Genomic DNA, 23,582 nt, shown 5'->3' with positions numbered 1-23,582 from the left:
ATGTTGCGTCTTTTCTCTATTTTAGTTTTTTTTTTCTTTTTACCTTTTCTTTGTGACGAGTCTAGAATATGCGTAGGAACATAATGAATGTTTGCTTCCTGAAACACAGAATCTCGTTGGTGGAGGTTGATAGTCGAATGGCAGGTCGCTGTCAGAAATATATAATGACATGCATAACACAGTCTATGCCACCATATGCACCCGGAAGCACCTATTCACCTTTCACAAGCCATGGACAGGACCAGACCAGTATATATTACTATCATGTGCTTCTACACTACTACTGATATGAGTTACACATGATGAAATCCAGGGTCTTCCAGCCACAGGTACCTAGGTCCCCTAGCTGACGAGCATATCCCAGTCAGAGAGCTTGCTACAACTCCCCAATGCAACCTAGTCGCCCCCGATCATATGGGAAATAAGATGAGAATTGCGGCAAAAGTACGATGCACGGGGTTGACGCTAGAAAATGCCATGCCGGTCGAGGGGGGGCTGTTAGGATGGATCGATGTAAAATGGGAAACTGGGTGCTTCCCAGAGAGACGGGGGCCAAAGGAGAGCGATTGTTGGCTAGACAGATGGCGCTCAGACCAACGGGGGGCGGATCCAACTCAAAAGGGGAAGCGAAGAGAAGGAAAAGTCTTTGCGCTTGAATGAACGGAAAACGGCCAAGGCGTTGTCAAGAGGAGGTGTCGCTCCATCAATCTGGACGAGTCAGTAAATTCATGCATGATTCATGGGTTTTGTTCAGATGCTTGGGTCAGCCATGTTATAGTTTGGCTTGGTTTTGTTTCGTTTTATTTTATTTTATTCAGGTTCTTCAATTTTTTTTTTTTTTTTGTTTCTGATTTAAGAAAATCGAGAAATCAAAATAACCTTTTCTCTGAATAAGTTTAGAGGATCATCAAGGAGGCGTCGATAATAATAAACGATCATCTAGGACGAGGATGCTGTCAGTAGTAGACACGACGTCGACACTACGAACTTAGTGTGCCACAGGCAGATAAAAAAGGGTGACCCGCAATCACATGCCGTCAGCCCACTTCGCCCTCCAAACTTCCAAACATCTCATTTGCCTTTCCGGATTCAAACGTCCATCAAATCTTCTCGCGCGCCACGGACGATAACGCAATGTGCTGGAAGGTCCAAAGATCATTCGATTTTGTGACTTCACCTTATCTCCCCCTTCCAAGGAACCAGTCCGTTTCCCCCCATCATGTCTGGCCGACCCTCAGGCAACCAGGTTGAACAATATTCCCACGACTCAAGGCCCCGGTTGGCTTCCTTGCCCAGATGACGATCGGGCCGACCCTGCGAGCAAATAAGAGGATGCTGGACTATCGCTGGGCGATATTCTAGGCCGATGAGATGCAAATGATGAGTCGGGCCTTTAGCCCTAGTGTAACACTATTTGATTCGATTTTATTTTTCATTTTGAATTTTTTGCCCCTCCGCTTGCGTTCAGTCAATTTACGGATCCGCTATCACATGCTTTTGTGCTTCTTATTACTTATTATATTATCGTCCATTCTGACGAGCAAAATTCGATCTGATGTGATGGTTAAGTACATCGAAAGCTAATAAATACCTATCCTTCTGTCCTGGCCCTTTTTCTTGAACTGATTGAACTTATCTTGACCGCCCCCCCCTTCCGTTCTTCTCCTCCCTTCCCTCCAACCAAGCTTTCTTATACAACCTTTTGCTCTTCTCCTACCAGTAGAACTTGACCTCCCTTATTCTCCGATCGTTCGTGGCTTACATACTCCTACTACTACCTCCTCAGGTATGCGATGCGATGCACCTTGCCGATCCTCATCCAGCTCCATCCCATATACTAACCCTCCACCCTCGATAGTAACCGATGCCTCACGCAGAGCCAAAAAAGATGGGTGAAAACGCTGTCAACGGCGAGAAGGTCCACTCGCACTTCCTGGACGTAAGCCATGCCTCCATCGCGACCCTTCCTGGTCCATCACTCACCCTTCATCCAGCATCTTACATCCTACCCCGTCGTCTCCGACTCCATCACCGTCTTCAAGAGCAACAAGTACGGCGCCAAGTCCATAGAGTACGCCGATCAGAGCTATGACCGCATCGCTAAGCCCTTCCTGCCCTACTTCTCCAAACCCTACGGCTACATCGCCCCCTACCTGGCCCGCGCAGACTCCCTCGGCGACCAAGGACTGTCTCAGATCGACTCGCGATTCCCTTTCATCAAGGAGGACACCGAGAAGCTCCGGGGCACCATCTACGACAACGCCACCTATCCCGTGCGCCTCGTGGGCGATGTCAAGTCCCACGTATTCGACACCTACGGCTCCGAGTACAAGAAGTGTGGCGGCGACGGTGTGGTGGCCAGCGGCAAGGCGCTGATCACGACCAGCTTGGTCCTGTCGCAGGAGTCACTAGGCCTCCTCAGCTCCTTGCTGCAGGCCAAGAAGGAGCAAGTGAAGGACGTGGTCAACGACAAGACCGATAAGGCCAACAACTAGAGATGGATGGTGTTTAATTTTCAATGGAGGGTTCTTTGTCTAGCAGGCTTTTATGTTTAATTTCTGTTTCTAGAAGGGTGTCTTTATCTGTTTTTCTGCGCAGCTACTTGTATTCATTTCTTTTCATATCTCATGGCCACCGGTTCTTTGATACACTACCCGACCTCTATGATATCAATACCCAATGGAATCTCATCTCGAACCAAACCGTAACCAGTCTACTAACACAAAGCCAATCAACAAGATGGGTTTGAGTCAAAAGCAATATAAACAAAACAAGGAAAACAAACAAACACCAACTTGGGAACCAACGGTGCAACAGTGGGAAAAAAAAAAAAGTTCCATCAACTGATCCTCGCAGATCACATGTGATCGAACATGTGACTGCCTAATCGAGCTCGATCACGGTCCATCCGAGAGAAGCCTAGCGCCATATCCACTCGCGTCGCGTCACTAAATTAGCCAGGATCAATATCTTGATAACTCGATAACGATTCGAATCGACTCGACCTCCATTCAACTCAATATTCCCCCACTCTAACCCAATACACTGAGAAAAGACCTCAAAGCAAAATGCCCCTCATCCGCAAACGCCGTGCCGTAAGCCCTCCCCAATCTAACCCCATCAAAAGAACCACATTGACAAACTCAACCCCAAGGATCCCCCACCCTCAGACTCCTCCGAACCAGACGCATCATCGGGCTCAGAGCCAGAACAAGACCAAGGGCGAACCCCCCAACGCCGCCGTACCTCCAACCACACCCAAGCGTCACCCTCCGATAGCGACGACGATGCAACCCATCACCCAAGCAGCACCGACGTGATGGTGAAGAAGATGGTGCGACTGGCGCTGGCCAGCGAGTATGCGCGGCTGCCGATTCGCCGGACGGAGGTTGGTGTCAAGGTGCTGGGCGAGCAGGGGGCGAGACAGTTCAAGGTGGTGTTTGAAGCGGCGCAGAAGGTTTTGAGGGAGAAGTTTGGGATGCAGATGGTTGAGTTGCCGGTGAGGGAGAGGGTCACGATTCATGATCGGCGGGGTGAGTTCTTTCCCTTCCGTTCCGGGTTGGTTGTGGAGTGTGAATGGGGGCTAATAGACATGGGGAAATGCAGCGGCCCAAAAAGTCGAAAAGCCCTCCTCAACGAACAAATCCTGGATCGTGGCTAGTACATTACCGGCCGAGTACCGACGTCCTGAGATTCTGCCGCCGACCAAAGCCCCGTGGGAGAGTACCTATACTGGATTATATTCGTTTATTATCGCCGTCATCATGCTCAATGGGGGATCATTGCCGGAGCAGAAGCTGGACCGGTATTTGGCGCGGACGAATGCCGATACGTATACGCCGGTTGATCGCACGGATCGGTTACTGGCGCGGCTATGTAAAGAGGGGTACCTGGTTCGAATGCGGGAGATGGATGGTGGCGAGGAGGTGATTGAGTATATGGTGGGACCGAGGGGGAAGATGGAGGTTGGGGCTACAGGCGTGGCGGGGTTGGTGAGGGAGGTTTATGAGGGTGGGAACGCTACGGCGGAGCACAGGGAGGATTTCGAGGGGCGGTTGGCGAGGAGTTTGGGGATGAAGCTGCCTGAACCGCATGAGGAGGAGCAGGAGCAGGACGGGAATGCGGAGGGAGAGGGGACCCGGGAGAGACCGACGCAGAGTCGGAGGAGAGCGGAGGATGAGGAGGATGAGGATACCGATTGAGATTTTTACATAGTGGTCATGTTGATGTTGTATTTATGGCTTTTTGTTTGATACCCCAGCAATGGTACCGATATTGGATGTGGCACTTTCCAATAGTTATTTCATATGAATGTTCTGCCGTCAAAGAGCTAGAAGCAAAAGTTAACTAACCGAACAGATTTATACATCCACACTAGAGCAAGGCGCATATGTAGGGCTGACACAACTTGAGCTCAATATACAGAAACTCCCCAATGCTACTCTCATAACCAGGCGAAGAAGATACCATGGATGCTGACGGAGTCATGCCTCCAAATTGCTGATGCTTGAACGAGAGTATGAATGAGATGGACGGAGTGTTTGTCAACGTGTTCAGTGTCCATGTCTAAGAAATGCCACTGTCTTTGTTGAATCAAGGCTAATGGCAAATATTAATGGCCAGCCTGAAGGGTACATGAGACCCGAAATCTGTTTCAGCGATAGTGATGTGAGGGAATATGTCACTTCACGATTCGAGTTCTCGAGCTTCTTGGCTATCCCAGCCCTGGAGGCTGTCAAGCACCCCACTGACAGCCACCAGGGCCACCAGACCAAGGAGTAGTTAATTATACTTATATTACATTCATGAACCAGGTGGACAGGCAGGTTTCGTATATCGAAAATCTTCCCGCATTGGGTTAGGAGAGCCGGTTGTTTCAGAGTGGGACATGTAATCTTACTCTCGAGCCCTAACTGTCGTCCATCTACCGACGGTGGGTCTGGCATACTTACTGTCTGTTAAGCACCTGCAAGCTTTTCCCACCAATCTTTTACTGATGCCATGGTTGGCCAGCGGCAGTTGATTCCCGGACAGACTCCGTGCATTAATTACAAGGCCCAATATAATAATAGGGGCTGTGAGATCAATGGGGTTTTGCAGTGAACACCGACGTTTAAACTAGACGACTTAACGGGACTTAGCTCAATCAACATGAAACCGAAGCCTTCGCCTTTCTCCATGGCTTCAAACATAGCCTACAAGCCGACGCTTTAAAAGCAAATCACACCCGGTCACTTCGTCTCTTCAATCCATCGCTGAAAGATCTGGAATCTTTCGCCTGGACCATACATTCGTTCATTCATTCATTCGCTCATTGACTTGGCGGGATCCTTGAATTCTTTCACTTCTACATACATCCGTCTTATACCATACCATTTTACCACGATGAAATTCTCTTCTTTCCTGGCTTTGACAGCCTTCTTAACCGGCACTGCCCTCGCCGGACCCCACGGCCAAGGCCTTACAGCTCGGCGCTTCCAGGGCCCCGGCTGGCTCGGCGAAATCGACATTGACAGTCTCTCTGAAGCGCAAGGCGAAGCGCCTAGCGCGCAAATCACCGCCGCACCGCAGGCCAAATCCAAGGCCATCGCTCACAGCCAGGCGCAGTCCGAAGACAGCTACCTCATCAACGAGAACTGGGCGGGAGCGGTGCAGGAAACGGCCCCGGCGGCCAGCGCGACGTACAGCTACGTGGCAGCGACGTTCACGCTGCCCTCCGTGACGCCAACCGCGGCGTCATCATCATCATCATCATCATCCGAAACACAAGCGGCGTCCTTCTGGGTCGGCATCGACGGGGCCACATCCGGCGACGCCATCTGGCAAGCGGGCGTCGACATCTACGTGCAAAACGGGCAGCCGTCCTTCGCCGGCTGGTACGAGTGGTACCCGGCCAACTCGGTGGATATCGACCTGGAGTTCAATTTCGGGGACGTGGTCTTCGCCAGCGTCGAGTCGACGTCGAACAGTGAGGGCGTGGCGGTGATCGAGAACTTGACTACGGGCAAGAATGTCACGGTCACTGCCTCTGCTCCGGCGGCGACTGCTACTTTGACCGGCCAGAACGCGGAGTGGATTCTGGAGGATTTGGCGGTTGATGGTGATGGATTGACGTTTGTGGACTTCGGGGAGGCTACGTTTACGGGGTGTGTTGCTAGGGCCGGTGGGAAAGAGTATGGTCTTGATGGTCGGCTCTCTATGCGGTGCAGGATAGCTCCAGCAATACTGTCCAGGCGGTTCCGACTATTGTTAGTGATTCGGAGTTGAAGGTTACGTATCAGTGATTGTGTGTAGGTGGGGAAATTTAATTCTCTGTTGTTGATATGCTGAGATATGGAAAGGGGCTTGTCTAATTCAACAATTGTATTAGTATGTCTGATTGATTCCAGGAGCAAGCTCTGTGATATACGATGCCCCCCCTGTTTTACTAAACACATAGACATAGTATAACTGACTCTTTGTATATAACGCTTCGAAATAAGGATAAGCACTAGTAGATCGTAAGGCAGCCACTTATCTGGAGGTAGTATAGTGCTTCATAATGGTGTATTGCTCTGTCCACTCTGACTTCGTCGCTCTATATTTTGACCACTTGGAAGTCTCCAAGGAACTGCTGGGTTAGTTTACGCCTTTCCTAAATGGCCAGAAAGTTGTACTCGAGTACAACTTTCAGCCCTTTTTCGCAAGGATCGACGCTGCGCAATGACCCAGTCAAAGGCCACATCGATCGCTTTCTTCTTTGATGCCAAGAGCCTAGTTGCCAAGTCGATGGCCTTCGGCCTTATTGGACGGAAATGAGCAAGGGGGTTACTATGCTTCAGTCTGCTCTGCAAATCGGAAGCTTCGCAGTCGGTTACTGGTATGGGGGATTTAGTAGCAGTGGGTAGCAGTGAGCAACAGTGAGCAACAGCGTAGAGAGTTCACCGATATTCTTACTTCCGGACCCCGGCGCGCCTTAGCCCTGCCTATAATTGAGACATCGTTGATCATATTACCCAAGCTACAAATCAGATGCAGTGCCTCCTCCCCTAAATAAGGGTTAATTTTCGACACCGTGAGCAACAGTGAGTAATAGTCGGGAGTACCAGGGAGAAATAAGGAATAGTAGAGACTATCTTCGTCAGTTATTAATAGGATCGAATAGATTCAGGTGGATATAATTGGGGCAGGAAAAGTAGTGATTGGTAAATGTCTTGCAGGGACTGCAATCAACGGCGACTGAAAAGCGTGGCTTATAAGAAGGATGGAGGTCCTGCGGTATTCAGCCCATTCTGAATCAATTAACCATCCCTCTTACTCACCATGCTGGCCTAAGTGTTCTTTTAATTCTTTCCTGTAGCTGTATCCTGATCTTTCCTTGCCATTGACATGGAGTTTATGCCTGATCTCGCGCTCTCCGAACGGTTGCAAAACCTGAAATGCATCCGGTGTCGAAATGATAAGAAGGGGGTATGTCGCCTTGTGCAGTAAACTACTGTTTCGATTGCCTTTCGTTTAATGGTTGGCAGATGCTAACGATCGTTAAACCAGTGCGTTCTGCCTGGCCGCTCATGCCCACATCAGGAGTGTGATCGTTGTTCCAAGTGCCATAACACTTGCGCAGCTACGATGACCACCAATCAAGAAAAGCAACCGCGTCAAAACACTCCTCCAGAACAGCCACCACCGGACAGGGAAGGACAACACCATCCAGGGCTTCAACTGGCGATGCATGAGGTTCAACAGCCCGACGGGGCGGCACCGGGGAAGGCGGCCGTTGTGACCTCTTCAAATCCAAGGTGTGCCCGTTTCTTTGCTACACTGATGGAAGCTCGCTGGAGGTATTTTGGCCTTTCGTCATTATCCCAGACCACGTTCAACCTAGCCGGGCTGTTTATCGAGCTCGAGGCTTCAAAAGCCAACACTGTCTACTGCACTTTGCAATCTCGCATTGCTATGGTTGAGCTGGGCCGGCAGTATATGACTTCACTCGAATATGGAGTCTCAAGAGGCATGAGCGAGGAGGCTGCCAGAGCGTATATCTCTGGGAAGGTCATGGTTGACCTTGGAATGATAACTGAATGCACTGATACGCGAACCAACGAGGGTGAAATACTCAAATTGATTGAGGAATTTGACAGGAGTATTTCCCGCGCATTGAGATGGAAAGAGCTTTATGACGAGATTGGAGTCCTTGAGGTCTTTCTCATTGGGGGAGAACCTGCGGTCATCGATGATGGAGAGGAAATTCCTAACCCTGATTTCCCCTTTGAGAGTAACGAAGAATATTACTCTCCACTTGACCGACTTCTGCTGCCGACTCTGTGGCTGAAGGAGACTTGCTTGAAGCTCAGTGGAGTGGTGGACATGATTCAGCGTTTACGAAGGCTGGACCAACTGGCGGTACAGAGGGCTTTTCTGGCCGAAGAACTCGAGCGACGCATCATGAGCGTCCTGGGTGGCCCTGAGAATCTGTGTGAGCGTCCTGGAGGCGACTGCGGCTGTTCCGCTGATGACGACGAGAGCATGCCTGACGTAGAGGCATGCTAAGACTTGAACGCGACGATACTCGACTTGTCTTGAAGCACCGGTGTGCCTAAAATGTGATATATGCTATGGGGGCATACCTTTTTAGCTTTCTACAGTTATACTGCCCCCCCTTCCCCCCCTAATAGGATGAGTCGCTTGGTCTATTCGTCCAGAGTCGCTTCTAGAGACTCTTTTGGCAGGATGGTTGTTCGGCTTAGTGGTGGAAAAAAACTGAGGACGAAGAATTGCGTGTATCTAGTTTAGCCAGGGAATATTCTTTTTCATTTAATCCGTTATTTTACTCTTACTTTATTATTCCTCGAGCCCTTGAATAGGAGACCTAAACCTTGAGGGCCGTTACTTGCATCATGTTTGTAAGGCCTCCATTTTCTCTGAATGAGAACGTCTGCGGAGAAAACAAAAAATAGAGTACAGCCCTCTCTGGTTCTGTAAGTAATCCTTCTTAGTTACACCGATATTGGGTCCAGCCTTATTCGTGCTTCTTTGTTGTCTCCTTTGTTGCTTGGGCTAAGACATGGCCTGGAAATTAACACAACGCTCCTCCCTTTACATCTGTCCTTAGAAGAGCTGTCCCACCAGATGAAGCTTAGACATTGCCTATTCATCGGTATATCATCTGCGCCGAAGTCTCAGTTCGAACTAGAGTTTGCTTTAGCGATAGGAATAACAGCAAGATTCATGCCGAGGGACTGCGTTGCAGCCTCAGAGAAACCCTAGTTTGGCTTCTTGCGAGGGCAATACTGTAGATAGGGGGACAGTTAAGATGTAAGCTCATCTCTAAGCCTTACTCATGGTTGTGCTTGTTAAATTGACTGCGCATATAGCATATCCCTGGGCAGTCACCCTTCCAAAGCCCTCCAGCGACAATCAGATGCAGCAGTGGTCTACATCTGCATGATACATAAGCTATTCGAAAACTTTACTGGACTGATCTGCCGACATCGAATAGCAGCCTAAGGAATAGACTCTACGAGAAATCTTGTTCAAGGCCGGGCGCAGCTCTTTGATAGAGCGGTGATTGAAGCTTTGGCCAGGCATGACCTACATTCTCGACAGGTCAGATGACCAGCTCACAGGATGAGAATGGCTTAAAGATGAGGCATGATGAACGACTCTGATTCCAAGGCAAGGAAAGTACGGATGTCAGATAGCTCATGATGTCACCGTTTGTGCTGACGGCCCTGAGAACTCGTGGGTATAAAAGATGCTGATATTAACTTAGCAAGGATTACCTACGCCAAAAGCGTTGGGTATCAGAGGAAATCCTCAGGCGAATGGATTTGACACAGCACCTCCAATGAAGAATGTTCGGTCATTCTCGCTTACCAGCGCATAGAAACGGTCGTTATAGGGCAATGCGCTCAGATGAATGATGAAACGATGGCGAGGAGGATCGGGTCGTATCCAATGTCTACGATATCTGGATTGCCCAACTTCGAGTTTTCCATCAGGTTTCAAGCGATAGTTGGGTAGTCTTGATCAAACACCTTGTTAGGACCATGATGGCTGATTCGCTTCCCACGACTATGCTCGCCTGATGTTGTCCACGTAGCGTGGCGCAGCCGCAGCCCTCACAAGGCGATTATCTGAACCTTTGGATTGAGGGTACCTCATCCATAAGGCCCACGTCCTCGCTGTATGTCTCAGCTGAAGCATAGTCTATGTTGACCTCAGTATCCTATTCCATTCCGTTATGATGGCTTCCTGGAAAGAGAAGAGAAACAAGAGCGCTATGAGAAGATTTCGAGGAACGATTCGACCTCAGCGAATCATCCCACCAAGTAGAGGTGAGAGAGGTGCGATAGATGAACGAACGCAGGGGTAACATAAATGGTAGATCACGGCCTCCTAGACACGGCTGCACATTCATCTGTCATTTCCGTGTTTCCCGCTTGCTGCCAGTCGACAACACGGATTAGCCCTAGCATGCTGTGGTACAGGGCATGGCTAAATCGACGGGCCTCGCAGCTGTCATTGGATCTTGCAACGGCTTTGCCAGCTTTAGCGGAAGTGAATGGATTGGTCGAAGGATCCAGTCTACTTAGAGTGTATCTCGGAATTGCGCGAATAATGAAAGAAGGCAAAGCCCCAAGAGTTGATGATATCGTGGCGCAACTGCAGTCGTCGCATGTATTCCGTGTGGTACCTGTGGAGCAGACATGCTTTCAGCGTGTGCTTGTTTTCACTGTTTTAGGATGACAAACAATGTTATGGGAGTCAACGTGGGACCCGGCCAATCCTGCGCAGATGACAGTTGCACAACTGACGGACGGTTACGAGAGTCGGACTTTCATGGCGTATACTCAAGATCATCGATGCGCTCGGCTCCCAATGCACGAGTTCCTTCTTGGCTTCGGGTACTTACGCCCAACGAAAAGCACAGACTGTCAGAGTCCCGAGAGCTTTGCGACAGTTCATGCCAAGCAGTTCAATATGTCCCTTCTTGCAACCATTGGCGGGATTCAAATTAGGTGGATAGACACACTGGGCGCCCATCTGGAGTTTGATCACCGTACCAAAACATTGTTCCTCTTTCGGTTTCCTTCGTTTTGCGCAGCAAATCTCGAGAAAGAATCATCGGGCGAGAAATGGGTGCGAGGAGTCATACATGGGTATGTATTTGCTACTCTCGCGAACCCTGATGCCCGTGTCGTATGGCTTACGGTAAACTGTTTCTGAAGCTGTACCGTTCCAGCTGGCGATCCTACCAACTGGGCCACCGCTGAAGATGTGACAAGCTTCCTATATGAGGTCATCCTATCATATCGGCTACTTTTTGGACTCTCAGCGAAGGGGCGACAATTCTACCGATCACTACGTCCATTTAGTGACCTTCCGCCTGACCAACATGATCCCCTTCTTGGGGAACTATGCAGCTCCCGGACTCTGACAACAATATCCGTTGACCACCATGAAGACGTTTTTAGTCTTGTCTCTGACTTTCCGATTCTCCACGGCCGATTTGAAACCCTCCAAACGCATCTGGCATGCCCGAAGGCACGGGGCCTGATACAGTTATGGCGGGACAAGCGAAGTACGGAAGCATGGTATACGTTCTGGGCTGTTGTGCTCATTGGAGGGGTCGGATTGTTCCTCTCATTCGTTCAGACTGTTCTTCAGATCATGCAGGTGCTGTATAGTGTGCCTTAGAACTAGGGGGACGGGTAAACGACGCAGGTGTACTAGATGGGAAGGCGTGATATGTTGGTTAATTGTTTCCGAGTTCACGAGCAGCTCTCTAGCATGAGCACTGTATTTATGGATCATTTTTCTGGCAAAATATCACTGTGACATATAGAACGTGTTATAGAACTGAAACGTGTTGCAGCATTATCATCGCATACACATCCAGAGAGCTCTTGGAGACCCGGCGTAGGGTACTGTGCTATGTGGTTGCGAGCAGCTTGGATAATCACGTATGGCGCACCCTCGCGGACGATGACGAAGCGGCGTATACACAGCTTGTGGCGTGGCTACTTTGGTGATAGATTTTGCGTATTCTTACTAGCCTATGCCAATTAATTTTCACCATTATGGCTATAGCACTAATCGGCAGCTCTACTACTAACGACCGTAGTTTGCGTTGTTTTCAAGATACCTCCCACCACGCGCCTTTCTGGAGACATTTCGGCACCCACATTCTCGTCAATCTCACTGCTACTCTCAAGCCTCCCCCTCTCGGCATGAGCCGTGAACGATACCGTTGCTCCGTACGGCGTGAGCTTCACTTCATCAGACTGGCTGCGCGTAGACACGTCATGGCTGTGCAACTCCTCGATCCCATACTGGTCCCGTCTGTGTATCGAGAACACCCGACGACTACGCCTGCTGCTGGTCCACCGACCTGTCGATCTCCTTCCATATAGTCCGTGTGAGCGCGAGCGTGACTGCGTGTATTCGGATAGTTTGAGAGCTCTCGTGGCAAGAGGCTTAAGGGACGGGACGCAGGCGGTCAGGATTCCAACATTGAATTGGGCACTGGAGATCAATAGTCAGTCATCTTGTCTGTAAGGTATATGGAGTGCAAAGGAGAGAGAAACGTACAGGCCCCAGAAGAGAATGGAGTCATTGCTGGAAGGAACGGGGCGTTAGCATGTCATGCACATGAAGTTGGACGGTGATGTAACTTTGCAACGTACAAGAAGATGTCCGTCTCATTGGGGTATGCGAGTTGCGCTACTGCTTTGATGACGCCGAGACCAACTGTGCTGTTTATTTTTGTTAATTGGGGGTGTTTTTTTCTGATTGGAGATGGAACGGGGGTACAGACAAGTAGCCGAGACTGAAGACGCCGATTAGATACATGCGGACTCGGCGTTTCATGCGCAGATTCCAGACGATCGGGATCGGGATCGTTGCGAAGAGGACGTCGGTGAAGATGTTGAAGGCTGTCACTGGATTGGCGGAGAGGTTCTTGGATACGCGTGGTCATAGTGGAGACATACATGTATTTATTAGCGCGAAGACGACGAATAGGTGTACCGAGTAGCACTTCGCGTCTTTGATGCGCGTATCCCAATGTGCCTGCATTGGTTTGCAGTGGAGGAAGAATGTCATTGCGCCCATGAAGCTGTATGCGGCGACGAATGCTGTCGAAGTCATGATTAGCCTGCCCCTATATCTCATATGAACGAGAAGCCTGGCATACCAATACTTGTCCATAAAGACATGGTGTACCATCGGGTCGGGCTGAACCGCAGCAAATTCAAAGCGATAGATATCTTGAGCAAGGCGATCCCGGTAGCCGAGCAGATAATGACCTGCCAGAACGCCGCTTCGCTCAACTTCATTCTATCCATGTCGCCTAGGAATTTGATGTGGTGGCCTAGGCCGTGACATGCCTTGTAGACGTAGAGAACCCAGCCGCCGAGGGAGCAGAGCTGTGCAAGGTTCGTTAGTAATTCTGCGGTGCGCGGTGTAGTGCACTGAGTTCATTCGAAGTATTCGATTTTAATGCGACGCTCAAAAGCAAGACAATGTAGAGAGAAGTGCATACCGCCGCGAGAGCCATAGTCCAGTCATCGCACCCGGAACTCCTGACAATCTTCACCCGAACATATAGACGGAGACAGACGACAACAACGGCCAAGACCGTCAGTGCCGTCTGCACCCCGATAATGATACCGAGATGGCTCTCATCAGCCACCACATCTCTGGGGTTGCCCGTAGGTGTCGGCATTTAAGGAGGGATTGAGGTTGTTACAGGAACCGACATTGAAGGCGTGGCAGGTGAGAAGAGACACCTCATCATCGGAGATGTGTAACTAGGGCCAACATTGTTTCTTTCGGTTGTCGCAGGGATTTAGATTAGAGGGAGGGTAGGGGAAGGCCCTGCAGAGAGGCATGTGCGAATGCCGGTAAGCAGTGGTTACAATGGATACGACGGAGGCATGGAATTAATCAAAGTTTCTCGGCCGCGTTGTAGTTTGCCTCGTAGATGCTTGGATTTAGATCCTGGTCGTTGATTGGATTTCTACATGTGTACGTGGCTATCTGGTATTTAGCCGATTCCAGGACGTTGAGGACACGCTCTCTGGAACCTAGTCACACCATAGTTTGACTCTCGTTTGTGATATGCCAGTATACAAGGAAACAGCACCGCACGATCATTTAGACCGAGATTAATAGACTCGGGGGCTTTGTTTTGGGGGGGGGGGAGGGAATGACACTTTTCGGTAGAGCGAATATATGGCAAGCCTAGAGGTAGCCCTAGCCTCTCACCTCCGACACCAATGAGAATGGACTACTCCAGCCCAGTTACCTAATTTTGGCCCCATCAGCAATCAGTATCATCCAAAGATCTTTCACCGTACTCCGTCCTCCTTACGTTGCCGTCCATCTCGGTCCGAGCTTCCCCGGTGTTATGGTGGATCCACTGCCACGGCCGGTTCTCTAGTTGTCCCGTAGGATAGTCCCACGCCATGATCCTACTGTCTCGGATTCTGCGGGACAGAACACGGTTCATTATGCGGCTAAGCATGTCGAGACCTGCAACGATAGGGTAGAGTAACGAGACTAATACCGATCCCTGTAAGGGGCTGTTGGCCCAGAATAGCCTAAAAACTGGTCTAATTTACCGCACAGGGCGTGCTAGACAGGTTTAAACAAAGGTCTCCGCGCTACTTATATGAAAGCTGGGCCGACTGTTTCACCATATTATAAACTAAAATGTCGCTTAACGGATATATATGGCCCGGCGGCAGGCCGTGCTGTAAAGTTGGGGACACTATGCGTTTAGTATTATGCACCGCTCTTTAACGGCCCATTGCCCTCAATATCGGTAGTCGACCATGGACGAGACTGCCGTTCACCATGAAATGTAATATAGTGAGGGTCGCCCCCTATGACAATTATATAGCGCCTGCCGCCACCTTCTGGTCAGATTAGTTCCTCACATTGAACCTAACGATCGGCGGTGCCCCTCCTTGCAAAAATTGAATTTCCAGCTTCCTGGGAAGCGGCATACTCGTCAAGATGCTGTCCCTGACAACATCCATCTTCGGCCTCTTAGCTGCAGTGCCGCTGGTCGCAGCGGGCTCATCACCAAATGTCCTCTACAAAGATGTTGTGGTTGTGGGTGGCGGTGCCTCTGGTGCCTACGCTGCCGTTCGTATCCGGGACGACTTTGGCAAAAGCATCGCCCTCATTGAGAAGCAGGATATCTTGGTGAGCAGACGAAGCCCCTAGCATCAATTACAAAAGCACGCGACAATGGCAATTTGAAAGCTGACGCGTCTTGAATGGGCAGGGTGGCATGGTCGACTCGTACACCGATCCCAAGACCGGCAAGCCCTATAACTATGGTGTGATGACATTCCTCGAAGCTGGAAACGCAACAGGCTTCTTCGATCGCTTTGGCATTCCCGTTGCAACCCCATCGACCGTCAGCGTCTCCACGGACTACATCGACTTCAAGACCGGAAATCCTGTCAACTTCACACTGCCGCCGATAGCAGACCAGATGGCGGCGATGGCCAAATTCCTCGAGATTGTGGAGCCGTGGGAGCATCTCATGCAACCTGGGTATGGCAACTTCCCAGAGCCAGACGCAATCCCGGAGGACCTTCTGATCCCCTATGGCGATTTCATCACCAAGTATGGCTTGGAAGCCGCTATCCCCCTGATGTATCAGTCTACCGGCCTGGGACTGGGCAACATGGCGAAGGAAACTACCATGTTCGTGCTGCAGGGTTTCGGGGCCTCCATGGCGCGCGCGTTCGTGGGGAAGCAAAATCAACTCGCGCCCTCCTCGGGTCGGAACCAGGACTTGTACGATGCCATCGCGGAGGATCTCGCCGACGACGTTCTGTACTCCAGCACAGTAATTGAGAGCCACCGCAGCAACTCCAGCGTCATCCTCACGGTCAAGAACCACAAGACGGGTGAAACCACCCGGATCCACGCTCGGCGTCTCTTGCTCGCCATCGAGCCAACCGCAGCCAACATGGCTCCGTTCGACCTGGACCGCAACGAGAAGAACGTTCTCTCCAGATTCACCTACACCAACGAGTACACCGGTATCGTGAACAACGCGGCCTTTGCCGTCAACCAATCCTATTTCAACCTGCCGCCAACCGCCGCGCCGAACAACTACCTCGCCCTGCCCGACGCATCTTTCACAGCTCGCATTGACTACATCGGCGGCGACAACCTGTTCCGAGTAACCATTGTCGGCAACAACACTCTCGACACGGCGGGTGCTAAGAGACTGGTCCAGAACGACTTCAACACACTGCTGCGCTCGGGTCGCCTGGCGGAGACGAGCGACGGCGAGCCGCTGAGCTGGGTGGACTTTGCCACCCACGGCCCCATGCACGCGCGCGTTTCGGTCGCGGATGTCAAGGCTGGCTTCTTCCAGAAGCTGAACGCTCTGCAGGGTGGTCGGTCGACCTGGTGGACTGGTGGTGCTTTTTCGGTTAACTTCCAGACGACGCTGTGGGAGTTTGACGAGCTTCTTTTCCCGGAACTCCTTCAGGGGCTGAACTAAAAGGCTTTCCCGGAGTTGTGATCCAGGTTGCTCCGGGTGTACACGAAGCATCTAGCACCTGTGTCCGAATAACTTCATGTTGTATAGTATTAGGCTAGCGAGTAGCATAATTGTAGAGGATTGAACGAATGATCTGTACATAGTATATTCAATGCACTGAAGCTTAGTTAGCATGTTTTGGTCTAGGAATGTGGTAGCTGGGTCATGATTGTATATCCAGGTCTAGGTCTCAATTATCTACCCAGGTTTTCGGCTCGGTGAAGACACATGATAATCGTTGACGCCTTCATCCCATTATAGAACATAGACAATAGTATAAATCGTGTCTGATAGGCAGGAAGTGCTACACTTACGGGCGGCCATATACTATTCATGTAACTTGTAGGATTGTTAGTTACAATATACCACGGCCTGATATCCAAGGCTCTCACTCGGGAGGACTTAACACTAGCCCCTATCAGGCTAGCTTGAGTATCGTGACCAGCCACGCCGCCGAGAAGCTTCCCTCTTCTGCCATACTACTTCCAAGCATAGAATCATCATAGAACAGAATGGGATGCTCTCGCAGATATCATTCCAAGTCTCGGAACGGGTGTTCACAGTGTAAGAAGAGGAGAGTCAAGGTCGGTGTGCCCCGTCGACCGTGACGTCTCCCTCTCCGCATCTAGCTGCATTTGCACTGGCTATAGAGGAAGACGTTGACCACATGCTGCGATGCTTGTTCCAAGCGTGGGGTGAGATGCGAATATGAAGGCCGATTTTCGGACAGTATGACCATGCCGCTCAACAATGCGGCCGGTACCACTTATACTTTTGTCCAGGATCAGCGCAATGCTCCCAGGTCCCCGCCAGTGTCGCTCCGGTGTAGCCCTCAACCTGTCCAGACGGGTGACAAAGTAATCCATCCTGTCAGGCGCCCGAGAGAGCTTCTGGGGAATATGGCAACGAGCACCCGGCCGATAGACTATGATTTGTTCCACCACTACTTCACCGTCACCGTCTCGAGCATCACCCCGGTTGAAGAACGGCGGCAGCTGATATGGACAGACCTCGTCCGCAACTGTGCTCAATCGTGTGGACACATTAAGTACGCACTTCTGGCGCTATCTGCACTACATCGCGCCTCGGTCTGTCCAGGTCATCACCAGAGATACCTCCATTTCGCCACTGTGTATCAGTGTGAAGCTATATCTCTATTTCGCTCTGGGTAGATGCGTTCCACCCTGGGAATCATAATGTCGTGTTCTGTTTCTCTGCATCATGCATGATTAACGAATTAGGGCTGATGAGTCTAAGGACTGATCCAGTGAGCGCTAGGCTACACGAGGTCGATAAACTAATGCACATCATCTTGATCCGAAAGTTCGTTACTTTGTAGCAATCAACCCCTACGTACTGGACCTCAGATCTCGTGCAGCTTATGCATAGCTCGCTACATACTTCGGAGACCGATACTGCCTCATCAGGTATGTCAGCGGTGCTACAATCTCTTGTGGATTTGAATGAGAGACACACAACCGACCCCGGCGAACGCCAAACGTATGCCTACAACATCTGGGTCCTTCAAGCGAACTCACGCCTGGTAGCCAGTAAGCGAGGCGAGTGGTTCTCGTCATTGATGTGGGCAGTCCACATCTCATCGGAATACATCGAGCTGGTGCACGCCAGACGACCACTGGCACTTCTGATCTTGGCGCATTATTGCGCCTTTGCCATGAACTACGGCCCGCTAGGAGGGACCTTAACTTTGACGAGGATGTCACAATCCACAAAGGGCAACGCGTGTGTGTAGACAGCTACAATATGATGAACCCCGACATCTATGACCAGCCGAAAAAGTACGATGCGTACCGCTTTTTGCGAATGCGCGACAAGCCAGGCTTTGAGAACAAGGGACATCTAGTGGCCACCACCCCTGATCACCTGTCCTTCGGTCATGGCCAGCACGCCTGTCCGGGCCACTTTTTTGCTGCAAACGAGATGAAGGTGGCCCTGTGTCACTTGCTCTTGAAATACGATTGGAAGCTAGCGTCGGGCTGTTCTGTCGATCCGACGGTGGTTGGGGTTTCTCGAAGCGTTAACCCGACGACTCGGCTTCTGTTCCGACGGCGTGAGGAAGATATCCCCTTGGCGTCGTTGGGATTCGACGACGATGTGCTACAGTAGCGATGCACAGGACTCTCGTCGTGCTGTCTACTGTTGTCGGAGAACAGTAAGTTTAGGCGAACAGGATCTACGCTCGTCCGTCGCAAGCCACATCCGATGCGTAAATTGTACCTCCCCTGGCTTACCGCGTCCGCCTGTGGATAGCTTGGCTGACAGGTTATCAGGAACGGCTCGATTGGTACAATTCTTGACTTTTCTTGAAACTTGTTTTGAACATTTGGCTGTAATATTCAGTACACTCAAGAAGCCGGCGGATAAACTAGTACATCTACGTAGGTTTTCTCTATACCTGGGTCTAATTTTGCTCGAGACTCTTGCGCTAGTTTGTTCAGCATCTTCTTGAGCTCCGAGACCGTCCACCATCAAGGCCAATGCGTGGCTTATCTCTCCAGCCTGATCTCCTGGCGTGCACGATCCTTTACCCCTCACCTCGTTTTTTCGATTTAATGCGGGCTAGCCGCGATCAGCTGATGATACGATCTCCACCAGAGCTCCGACATTAAGGCCATCCACTCGCTACCCTTTTCTTTCCACTCCTCCCAAGCTTTTCGGAGTTCATAAGTGAAGCCCTAAGCTATCATGATGGAAACACAGAGCGATCCAGCGACCACACTAAATGAGTCTGGCAGAGAGGAAGGGCATATACAGAGTGAAACAACACCGCTCCTGCAAAAACGGGCCAGCGACGTCACCGGCAAGATAATCAGCACTAATGTCGCCCTTCTAATTGCCGGTCTAAACGGTACTGAGACATTGCTGTTCACTCGTCTTCAACACAAGAACTAACGACAAGCAGACGCCTCTTTGGGAGTCTTAATCCCCTACATTCTACAAACCTACGGCGTCACCCTCTTTCAGCTCTCCCAGATCTACCTCGTAAACTGTGCCGGCTGTCTCACAGCTTCCTTCTCCAATATCCATGTGTGCTCGCGCATCGGCACGGGCGGTACATTGGTGCTAGGGGCAGTGATCCAAACATGTGGGTTCTCATTGATGTACTGGAATCCGCCCTTTGGACTATTTACCGCTGCCTTCTTCTTAAATGGTATGGGCAGTGCCTATCAAGATGCTCAGGCGAATACATTCACAACCACCGTGGACAATGCGCATCGCTGGCTGGGAATTTTGCATGCAGTATACGGCGTCGGGACAATTATCTCACCTATCGTTGCTAATGTGATTGCCTCGCGGACGCCAATTTGGCAGGACTTTTACTTCGTGATGCTGGGCTTGGGGCTGTTAAATTTGTGCCTTTTAAGGTGGACGTTCCGAGAAGGTCTATTCCAGCCCAACAAGAGAAACGCGAGCGGCACAGCCGGCGGGGAATTGAAAGCCACGCTGTCCAATAAAGCGGTTTGGATTCTAAGCGGATTCTTCTTCTTGTATGTCGGCGCGGAGGTTACGTTCGGGGGTGAGTAATTTTCTCATGGACCTAATTAGCAATAAAAACCCGGGAAAGGACATATTAACGATGTTAGGTTGGATGGTTCAATTCATCGTCTCCGTAAGAAACGGTGACCCAAAGCAAGTAGGCTACATAGCTTCCGGGTTCTGGACGGGGTTCACACTAGGCCGTGTGGCTCTCGCAGACATCACACACTATTTTGGAGAACGTCGGATGGTGTTCGTGTACCTCGCTTTAGCAATTGCCATGCAGCTCCTCTTCTGTCTGGTTCCGAACATCATCGTAATTGCTATCGCGGCTTGTTTATTAGGTAGGTTGTCTGGGTCAGGTTGGTTCCTCGACTGGCTGACGGGTCAATGTACAGGATTCTTCATGGGTCCGTTCTATCCCATCGGACTCTATGTCCTTACCCAGGTGGTGCCGGAGGATCTTCGAATTGGCGCCTTAGGTGAGCTGTTGTTTCTATCCCGAGTGGGAATAGACGTACTTATGCTTGTTGGCAGGGCTCTCGGCGAGTTTGGGACAGGCGGGCGCCGCCGCCTTCCCTTTCATGACGGGCGCTATAGCTTCCCGGGCTGGTGTCCAGGTTATGCAGCCGATCATGCTGGGTTTACTCATTGGGATTGGTTTGTTCTGGGCTTTTCTTCCTAGACAACGGGCAATTAGCCTTTAGATGCCCCATATCTCAAGTCATCTTGTCGTTACAATTGGACTAGAGGAGGATGAAATCATCTGGTAAAGATATGCTATTGAATAACGGTCGTAGAAAGCTTGCGGCGAGCAGACGACGGGATAAATATAATGGCAACTTTTGGCTAGTATAAAACAACTAGGTCAAAAGTATAAACTACAACACCCCGGATTCCGGTCTCTGGGGTGCTATTCTTAAATCTCAATATCTCAACGCGATGAAAGGCCCTTGAGCTTAAAATAGGTTCTATAGACTTTGAGGCTCGGTATCAAGTATATCATCCGTTCATGTCTGCGAGATAGTAGAGATTTGCCGTTCATCAAGGTACGCAGTAATGTGCAAAACGCAAATCTGCATCCATATACATACCATAGCAATCAGCCCGTGTCCTGTTTTGTAAGGAAAGCTGAGGAGCAGCCCCGTGCTCCATTTGGAAAATGAGCGAAGCCATTGCAAACATATCCGACGCTTCGGACAAGACAGGCGAAGGACCGGCAACGGGAAGTGGGAGACCCGGAAAAACCAGGTTGGGTTGCCCGCGAGGACTGGCGGCATTACAATTGCAAAGAATGGCCGAAGCCTTGTTGTGAACAAGGATGTTATCAATGCGGACATCTGCATACACGATTCCAAGACTGTGCAGATGGCACAGAGCATCTGTGATTTCACGGTATACTTTAATTCGGCGGGACTGTGGAGACATTATGTCTCCTGCCAAATGTTGTTGATACTTGCGGAGATATACCCCCTTGGGTTGATCGGTGTCAATGGCTTCTATGATATGGGGATGTGAATTATTTTCAATCAGCTGTAGGACAGTGCGCTCGTCTTTTAACAAGTTAAAGTGAAATATTGTTTCTGAAGCGTAATACCAACGATCGCGCTGAGAGGTGTCGCTGCTAGGGGGGTTCGAAAATTCGACAGCTGTTGAGAACAATGCGGTCATTAACTTTGTAGACTTGACCTGCAGCTCCTACCCCAACTATTTCGATGTCATGCTGAGGGTTTAACCGTACAGTGTAGGTTTCGCCTATCGAAGTGCTTGAGGGCGCGTCGGATGGTGTATTCGACTCGAGGTCGTTAGGCGTTTTGGGTGCGGGTGGATGATTGTGTATGAAACGAGATGTTTTGTTAGAAAGAAAGCCTGGTACGTGAAATGACAAGTGGCAGCGTGCTTTCCCTATGTTTGAGAGCCAGATCCAACGGTATAGCAACATCCTGAAGTTACCATGAAGGAGGGGAGGGAGGGCTGACAGCATCGGAGTTTCAGGGGTTAGGTCACACCACACACGTTCCACAAGCATATCCTTTCATAGCTAGACTACTATATGCAACGTATGCTAGTATACATATACGCCTACATGCAGATCTATCAGCGAGACTACGAATTACACCTTTGAACCACCAGAAGCGGAAACCACACAACAGAATGAAGAAAGAGATCCAGAAACGTGACCATTGAAGCCCTAACATGCCAAATCCCCTCTATTGAGAGTCTATATACAATGCTGAAACACAAACATCACCAGCTCGTCAACCCTTTCATCCGATCAAACCCACCCCTCAACTGCGAATCCGGATGAACCACTTTCCCCTGAAGAATCGTATACTTAACCAGCCCCTCACAATGTTCAGGCTTGACCCTCCCCAACCAGATCATCTGCTGTTCCTTCTTCCGATAAATCAAAACATTGGCAGCAAACTTATGCCCGCCAACATGAGAAACAAAGTAAATCCCCACTCCACCGGGCCGCTCATCATCGAGGTCGCGGTATAATCCGTGCCCGCGCAGATGGCGCTCCAGCTCCTTTTTGATCAACGGTGCCGTGATGCCACAGCGGGCATCGCGCCGTTGATGTGAACAGAGGAGGACAACGTAGTCATGTGGACATGGTCGTGACGACAGCCGGGATTCTTGCTTCGGGTTATCAATAAACGTATCGACCACATGTCTCACATCGCCATAGGCAACGCCATCCACGAAAGTAAACGAAGGTAGAAGTAACACCGTCGTCTTCCCCGAATCAATCTGCCCGTTTTCACTCTCTGGTGGTGTGAGGTTCGATGCGGAAACCATGATTCTCTATACCACGATCAACATACAGGCCAAATAACAACCTCGACAGTCACTAAAATATAGATAAAGACTTACTCCCTGCTTCGACTTCCCCCCATCAGACTTGAACGCCTCCATCAGACTCCCCTTCTCCTGCTCTACCTTCCCGACCCAGTCTGTCTTCCCGGTTGCGACGAGGACATGCGCATGGAATTGCTTGATGTACCCGTACATCGGGAGTGTGTTATCGACTTTCACCTTGGACGGCCACTTGACCGTGCAATCGGCGCAGTCTTGGCGACATTCCTCACCATCGATTTTAGGGTCGACGGTGGGGAAGATGTACTCTGGGGAAGCAAGTTTGGTGAGAGTGAGGAGGGAGCGAAACATTTTGTATGAATGGAACTATTATGTCACTGAAAAAGGGACGACTATGATCATAATATATTATAATAAATATTCTTTGAGATTGGATAGGGCTGCTATCCGCCTGATATATGGTCAGATTACGCGTAATATTACTCAGATCTTATAGCTGGATATAGCAATGACATTTGACCATGTTTCTTTGTTATAAGCTTGCCATGGCCTGGACCAATGGCAAGTGTTATAAAGCGAGTGTTGGGCGATTGTATACTCGGTTCCCCCTTCGGAGATAGGTCGCCAAGGACCATTTTCGTCCGAAGACAAGGCTTCACCGAGCCACTCGGCTCCGATGTTTCGGGAATTTATCCTCACGGGTCTTTGG

The 23,582-nt window shown here is 50.3% G+C and overlaps 11 protein-coding genes across 11 annotated transcripts; 8 read left to right on the top strand and 3 right to left on the bottom strand.

Moving 5' to 3' along the window:
• Positions 1 to 1,864: 1,864 nt before the first annotated feature.
• Positions 1,865 to 2,495, top strand: ABOM_011370 (putative pathogenesis associated protein Cap20; the record flags this gene model as incomplete). Its single annotated transcript, XM_022538498.1, has 2 exons — positions 1,865 to 1,939; positions 1,995 to 2,495. The coding sequence occupies 2 exons, from the start codon at positions 1,865 to 1,867 to the stop codon at positions 2,493 to 2,495; spliced, it is 576 nt and encodes a 191-aa protein (XP_022383647.1).
• A 573-nt stretch (positions 2,496 to 3,068) lies between these two features.
• On the top strand, positions 3,069 to 4,202 carry ABOM_011369 (MAGE domain-containing protein; the record flags this gene model as incomplete). Its single annotated transcript, XM_022538497.1, has 3 exons — positions 3,069 to 3,095; positions 3,155 to 3,533; positions 3,607 to 4,202. The coding sequence occupies 3 exons, from the start codon at positions 3,069 to 3,071 to the stop codon at positions 4,200 to 4,202; spliced, it is 1,002 nt and encodes a 333-aa protein (XP_022383636.1).
• Positions 4,203 to 5,385: 1,183 nt separating this feature from the next.
• Positions 5,386 to 6,284, top strand: ABOM_011368 (A4/G1 family peptidase; the record flags this gene model as incomplete). The annotated part of the gene is made up of 2 exons (XM_022538496.1): positions 5,386 to 6,146; positions 6,215 to 6,284. The coding sequence occupies 2 exons, from the start codon at positions 5,386 to 5,388 to the stop codon at positions 6,282 to 6,284; spliced, it is 831 nt and encodes a 276-aa protein (XP_022383635.1).
• Positions 6,285 to 7,608: 1,324 nt separating this feature from the next.
• ABOM_011367 (uncharacterized protein) lies at positions 7,609 to 8,529 on the top strand (the record flags this gene model as incomplete). The annotated part of the gene is made up of 1 exon (XM_022538495.1): positions 7,609 to 8,529. The coding sequence occupies one exon, from the start codon at positions 7,609 to 7,611 to the stop codon at positions 8,527 to 8,529; it is 921 nt and encodes a 306-aa protein (XP_022383640.1).
• Positions 8,530 to 10,734: 2,205 nt separating this feature from the next.
• Positions 10,735 to 11,679, top strand: ABOM_011366 (uncharacterized protein; the record flags this gene model as incomplete). The annotated part of the gene is made up of 2 exons (XM_022538494.1): positions 10,735 to 11,141; positions 11,211 to 11,679. The coding sequence occupies 2 exons, from the start codon at positions 10,735 to 10,737 to the stop codon at positions 11,677 to 11,679; spliced, it is 876 nt and encodes a 291-aa protein (XP_022383639.1).
• Positions 11,680 to 12,074: 395 nt separating this feature from the next.
• ABOM_011365 (uncharacterized protein) lies at positions 12,075 to 13,708 on the bottom strand (the record flags this gene model as incomplete). Its single annotated transcript, XM_022538493.1, has 7 exons — positions 12,075 to 12,507; positions 12,574 to 12,600; positions 12,669 to 12,737; positions 12,800 to 12,923; positions 12,975 to 13,118; positions 13,178 to 13,409; positions 13,526 to 13,708. The coding sequence occupies 7 exons, from the start codon at positions 13,706 to 13,708 to the stop codon at positions 12,075 to 12,077; spliced, it is 1,212 nt and encodes a 403-aa protein (XP_022383638.1).
• Positions 13,709 to 15,003: 1,295 nt separating this feature from the next.
• ABOM_011364 (uncharacterized protein) lies at positions 15,004 to 16,516 on the top strand (the record flags this gene model as incomplete). Its single annotated transcript, XM_022538492.1, has 2 exons — positions 15,004 to 15,195; positions 15,278 to 16,516. The coding sequence occupies 2 exons, from the start codon at positions 15,004 to 15,006 to the stop codon at positions 16,514 to 16,516; spliced, it is 1,431 nt and encodes a 476-aa protein (XP_022383637.1).
• Positions 16,517 to 17,292: 776 nt separating this feature from the next.
• ABOM_011363 (uncharacterized protein) lies at positions 17,293 to 18,682 on the top strand (the record flags this gene model as incomplete). The annotated part of the gene is made up of 3 exons (XM_022538491.1): positions 17,293 to 17,643; positions 17,895 to 18,105; positions 18,171 to 18,682. The coding sequence occupies 3 exons, from the start codon at positions 17,293 to 17,295 to the stop codon at positions 18,680 to 18,682; spliced, it is 1,074 nt and encodes a 357-aa protein (XP_022383644.1).
• Positions 18,683 to 19,261: 579 nt separating this feature from the next.
• Positions 19,262 to 20,760, top strand: ABOM_011362 (MFS transporter; the record flags this gene model as incomplete). The annotated part of the gene is made up of 5 exons (XM_022538490.1): positions 19,262 to 19,424; positions 19,479 to 20,093; positions 20,161 to 20,397; positions 20,452 to 20,535; positions 20,591 to 20,760. 5 exons carry the CDS (start codon positions 19,262 to 19,264, stop codon positions 20,758 to 20,760), a joined length of 1,269 nt encoding a protein of 422 aa, XP_022383643.1.
• Positions 20,761 to 21,055: 295 nt separating this feature from the next.
• On the bottom strand, positions 21,056 to 21,481 carry ABOM_011361 (uncharacterized protein; the record flags this gene model as incomplete). Its single annotated transcript, XM_022538489.1, has 2 exons — positions 21,056 to 21,069; positions 21,148 to 21,481. 2 exons carry the CDS (start codon positions 21,479 to 21,481, stop codon positions 21,056 to 21,058), a joined length of 348 nt encoding a protein of 115 aa, XP_022383642.1.
• Positions 21,482 to 22,300: 819 nt separating this feature from the next.
• Positions 22,301 to 23,224, bottom strand: ABOM_011360 (sucrase/ferredoxin-like domain-containing protein; the record flags this gene model as incomplete). The annotated part of the gene is made up of 2 exons (XM_022538488.1): positions 22,301 to 22,861; positions 22,931 to 23,224. 2 exons carry the CDS (start codon positions 23,222 to 23,224, stop codon positions 22,301 to 22,303), a joined length of 855 nt encoding a protein of 284 aa, XP_022383641.1.
• Positions 23,225 to 23,582: the final 358 nt, after the last annotated feature.

This window comes from Aspergillus bombycis (genome assembly GCF_001792695.1).
Source record: "Aspergillus bombycis strain NRRL26010 chromosome Unknown contig00169, whole genome shotgun sequence".
Lineage (NCBI taxonomy): Eukaryota > Fungi > Ascomycota > Eurotiomycetes > Eurotiales > Aspergillaceae > Aspergillus > Aspergillus bombycis.
The sequence above is the reverse complement of the archived record's forward strand: the minus strand, read 5'-3'. Positions and strand labels throughout refer to the sequence as shown.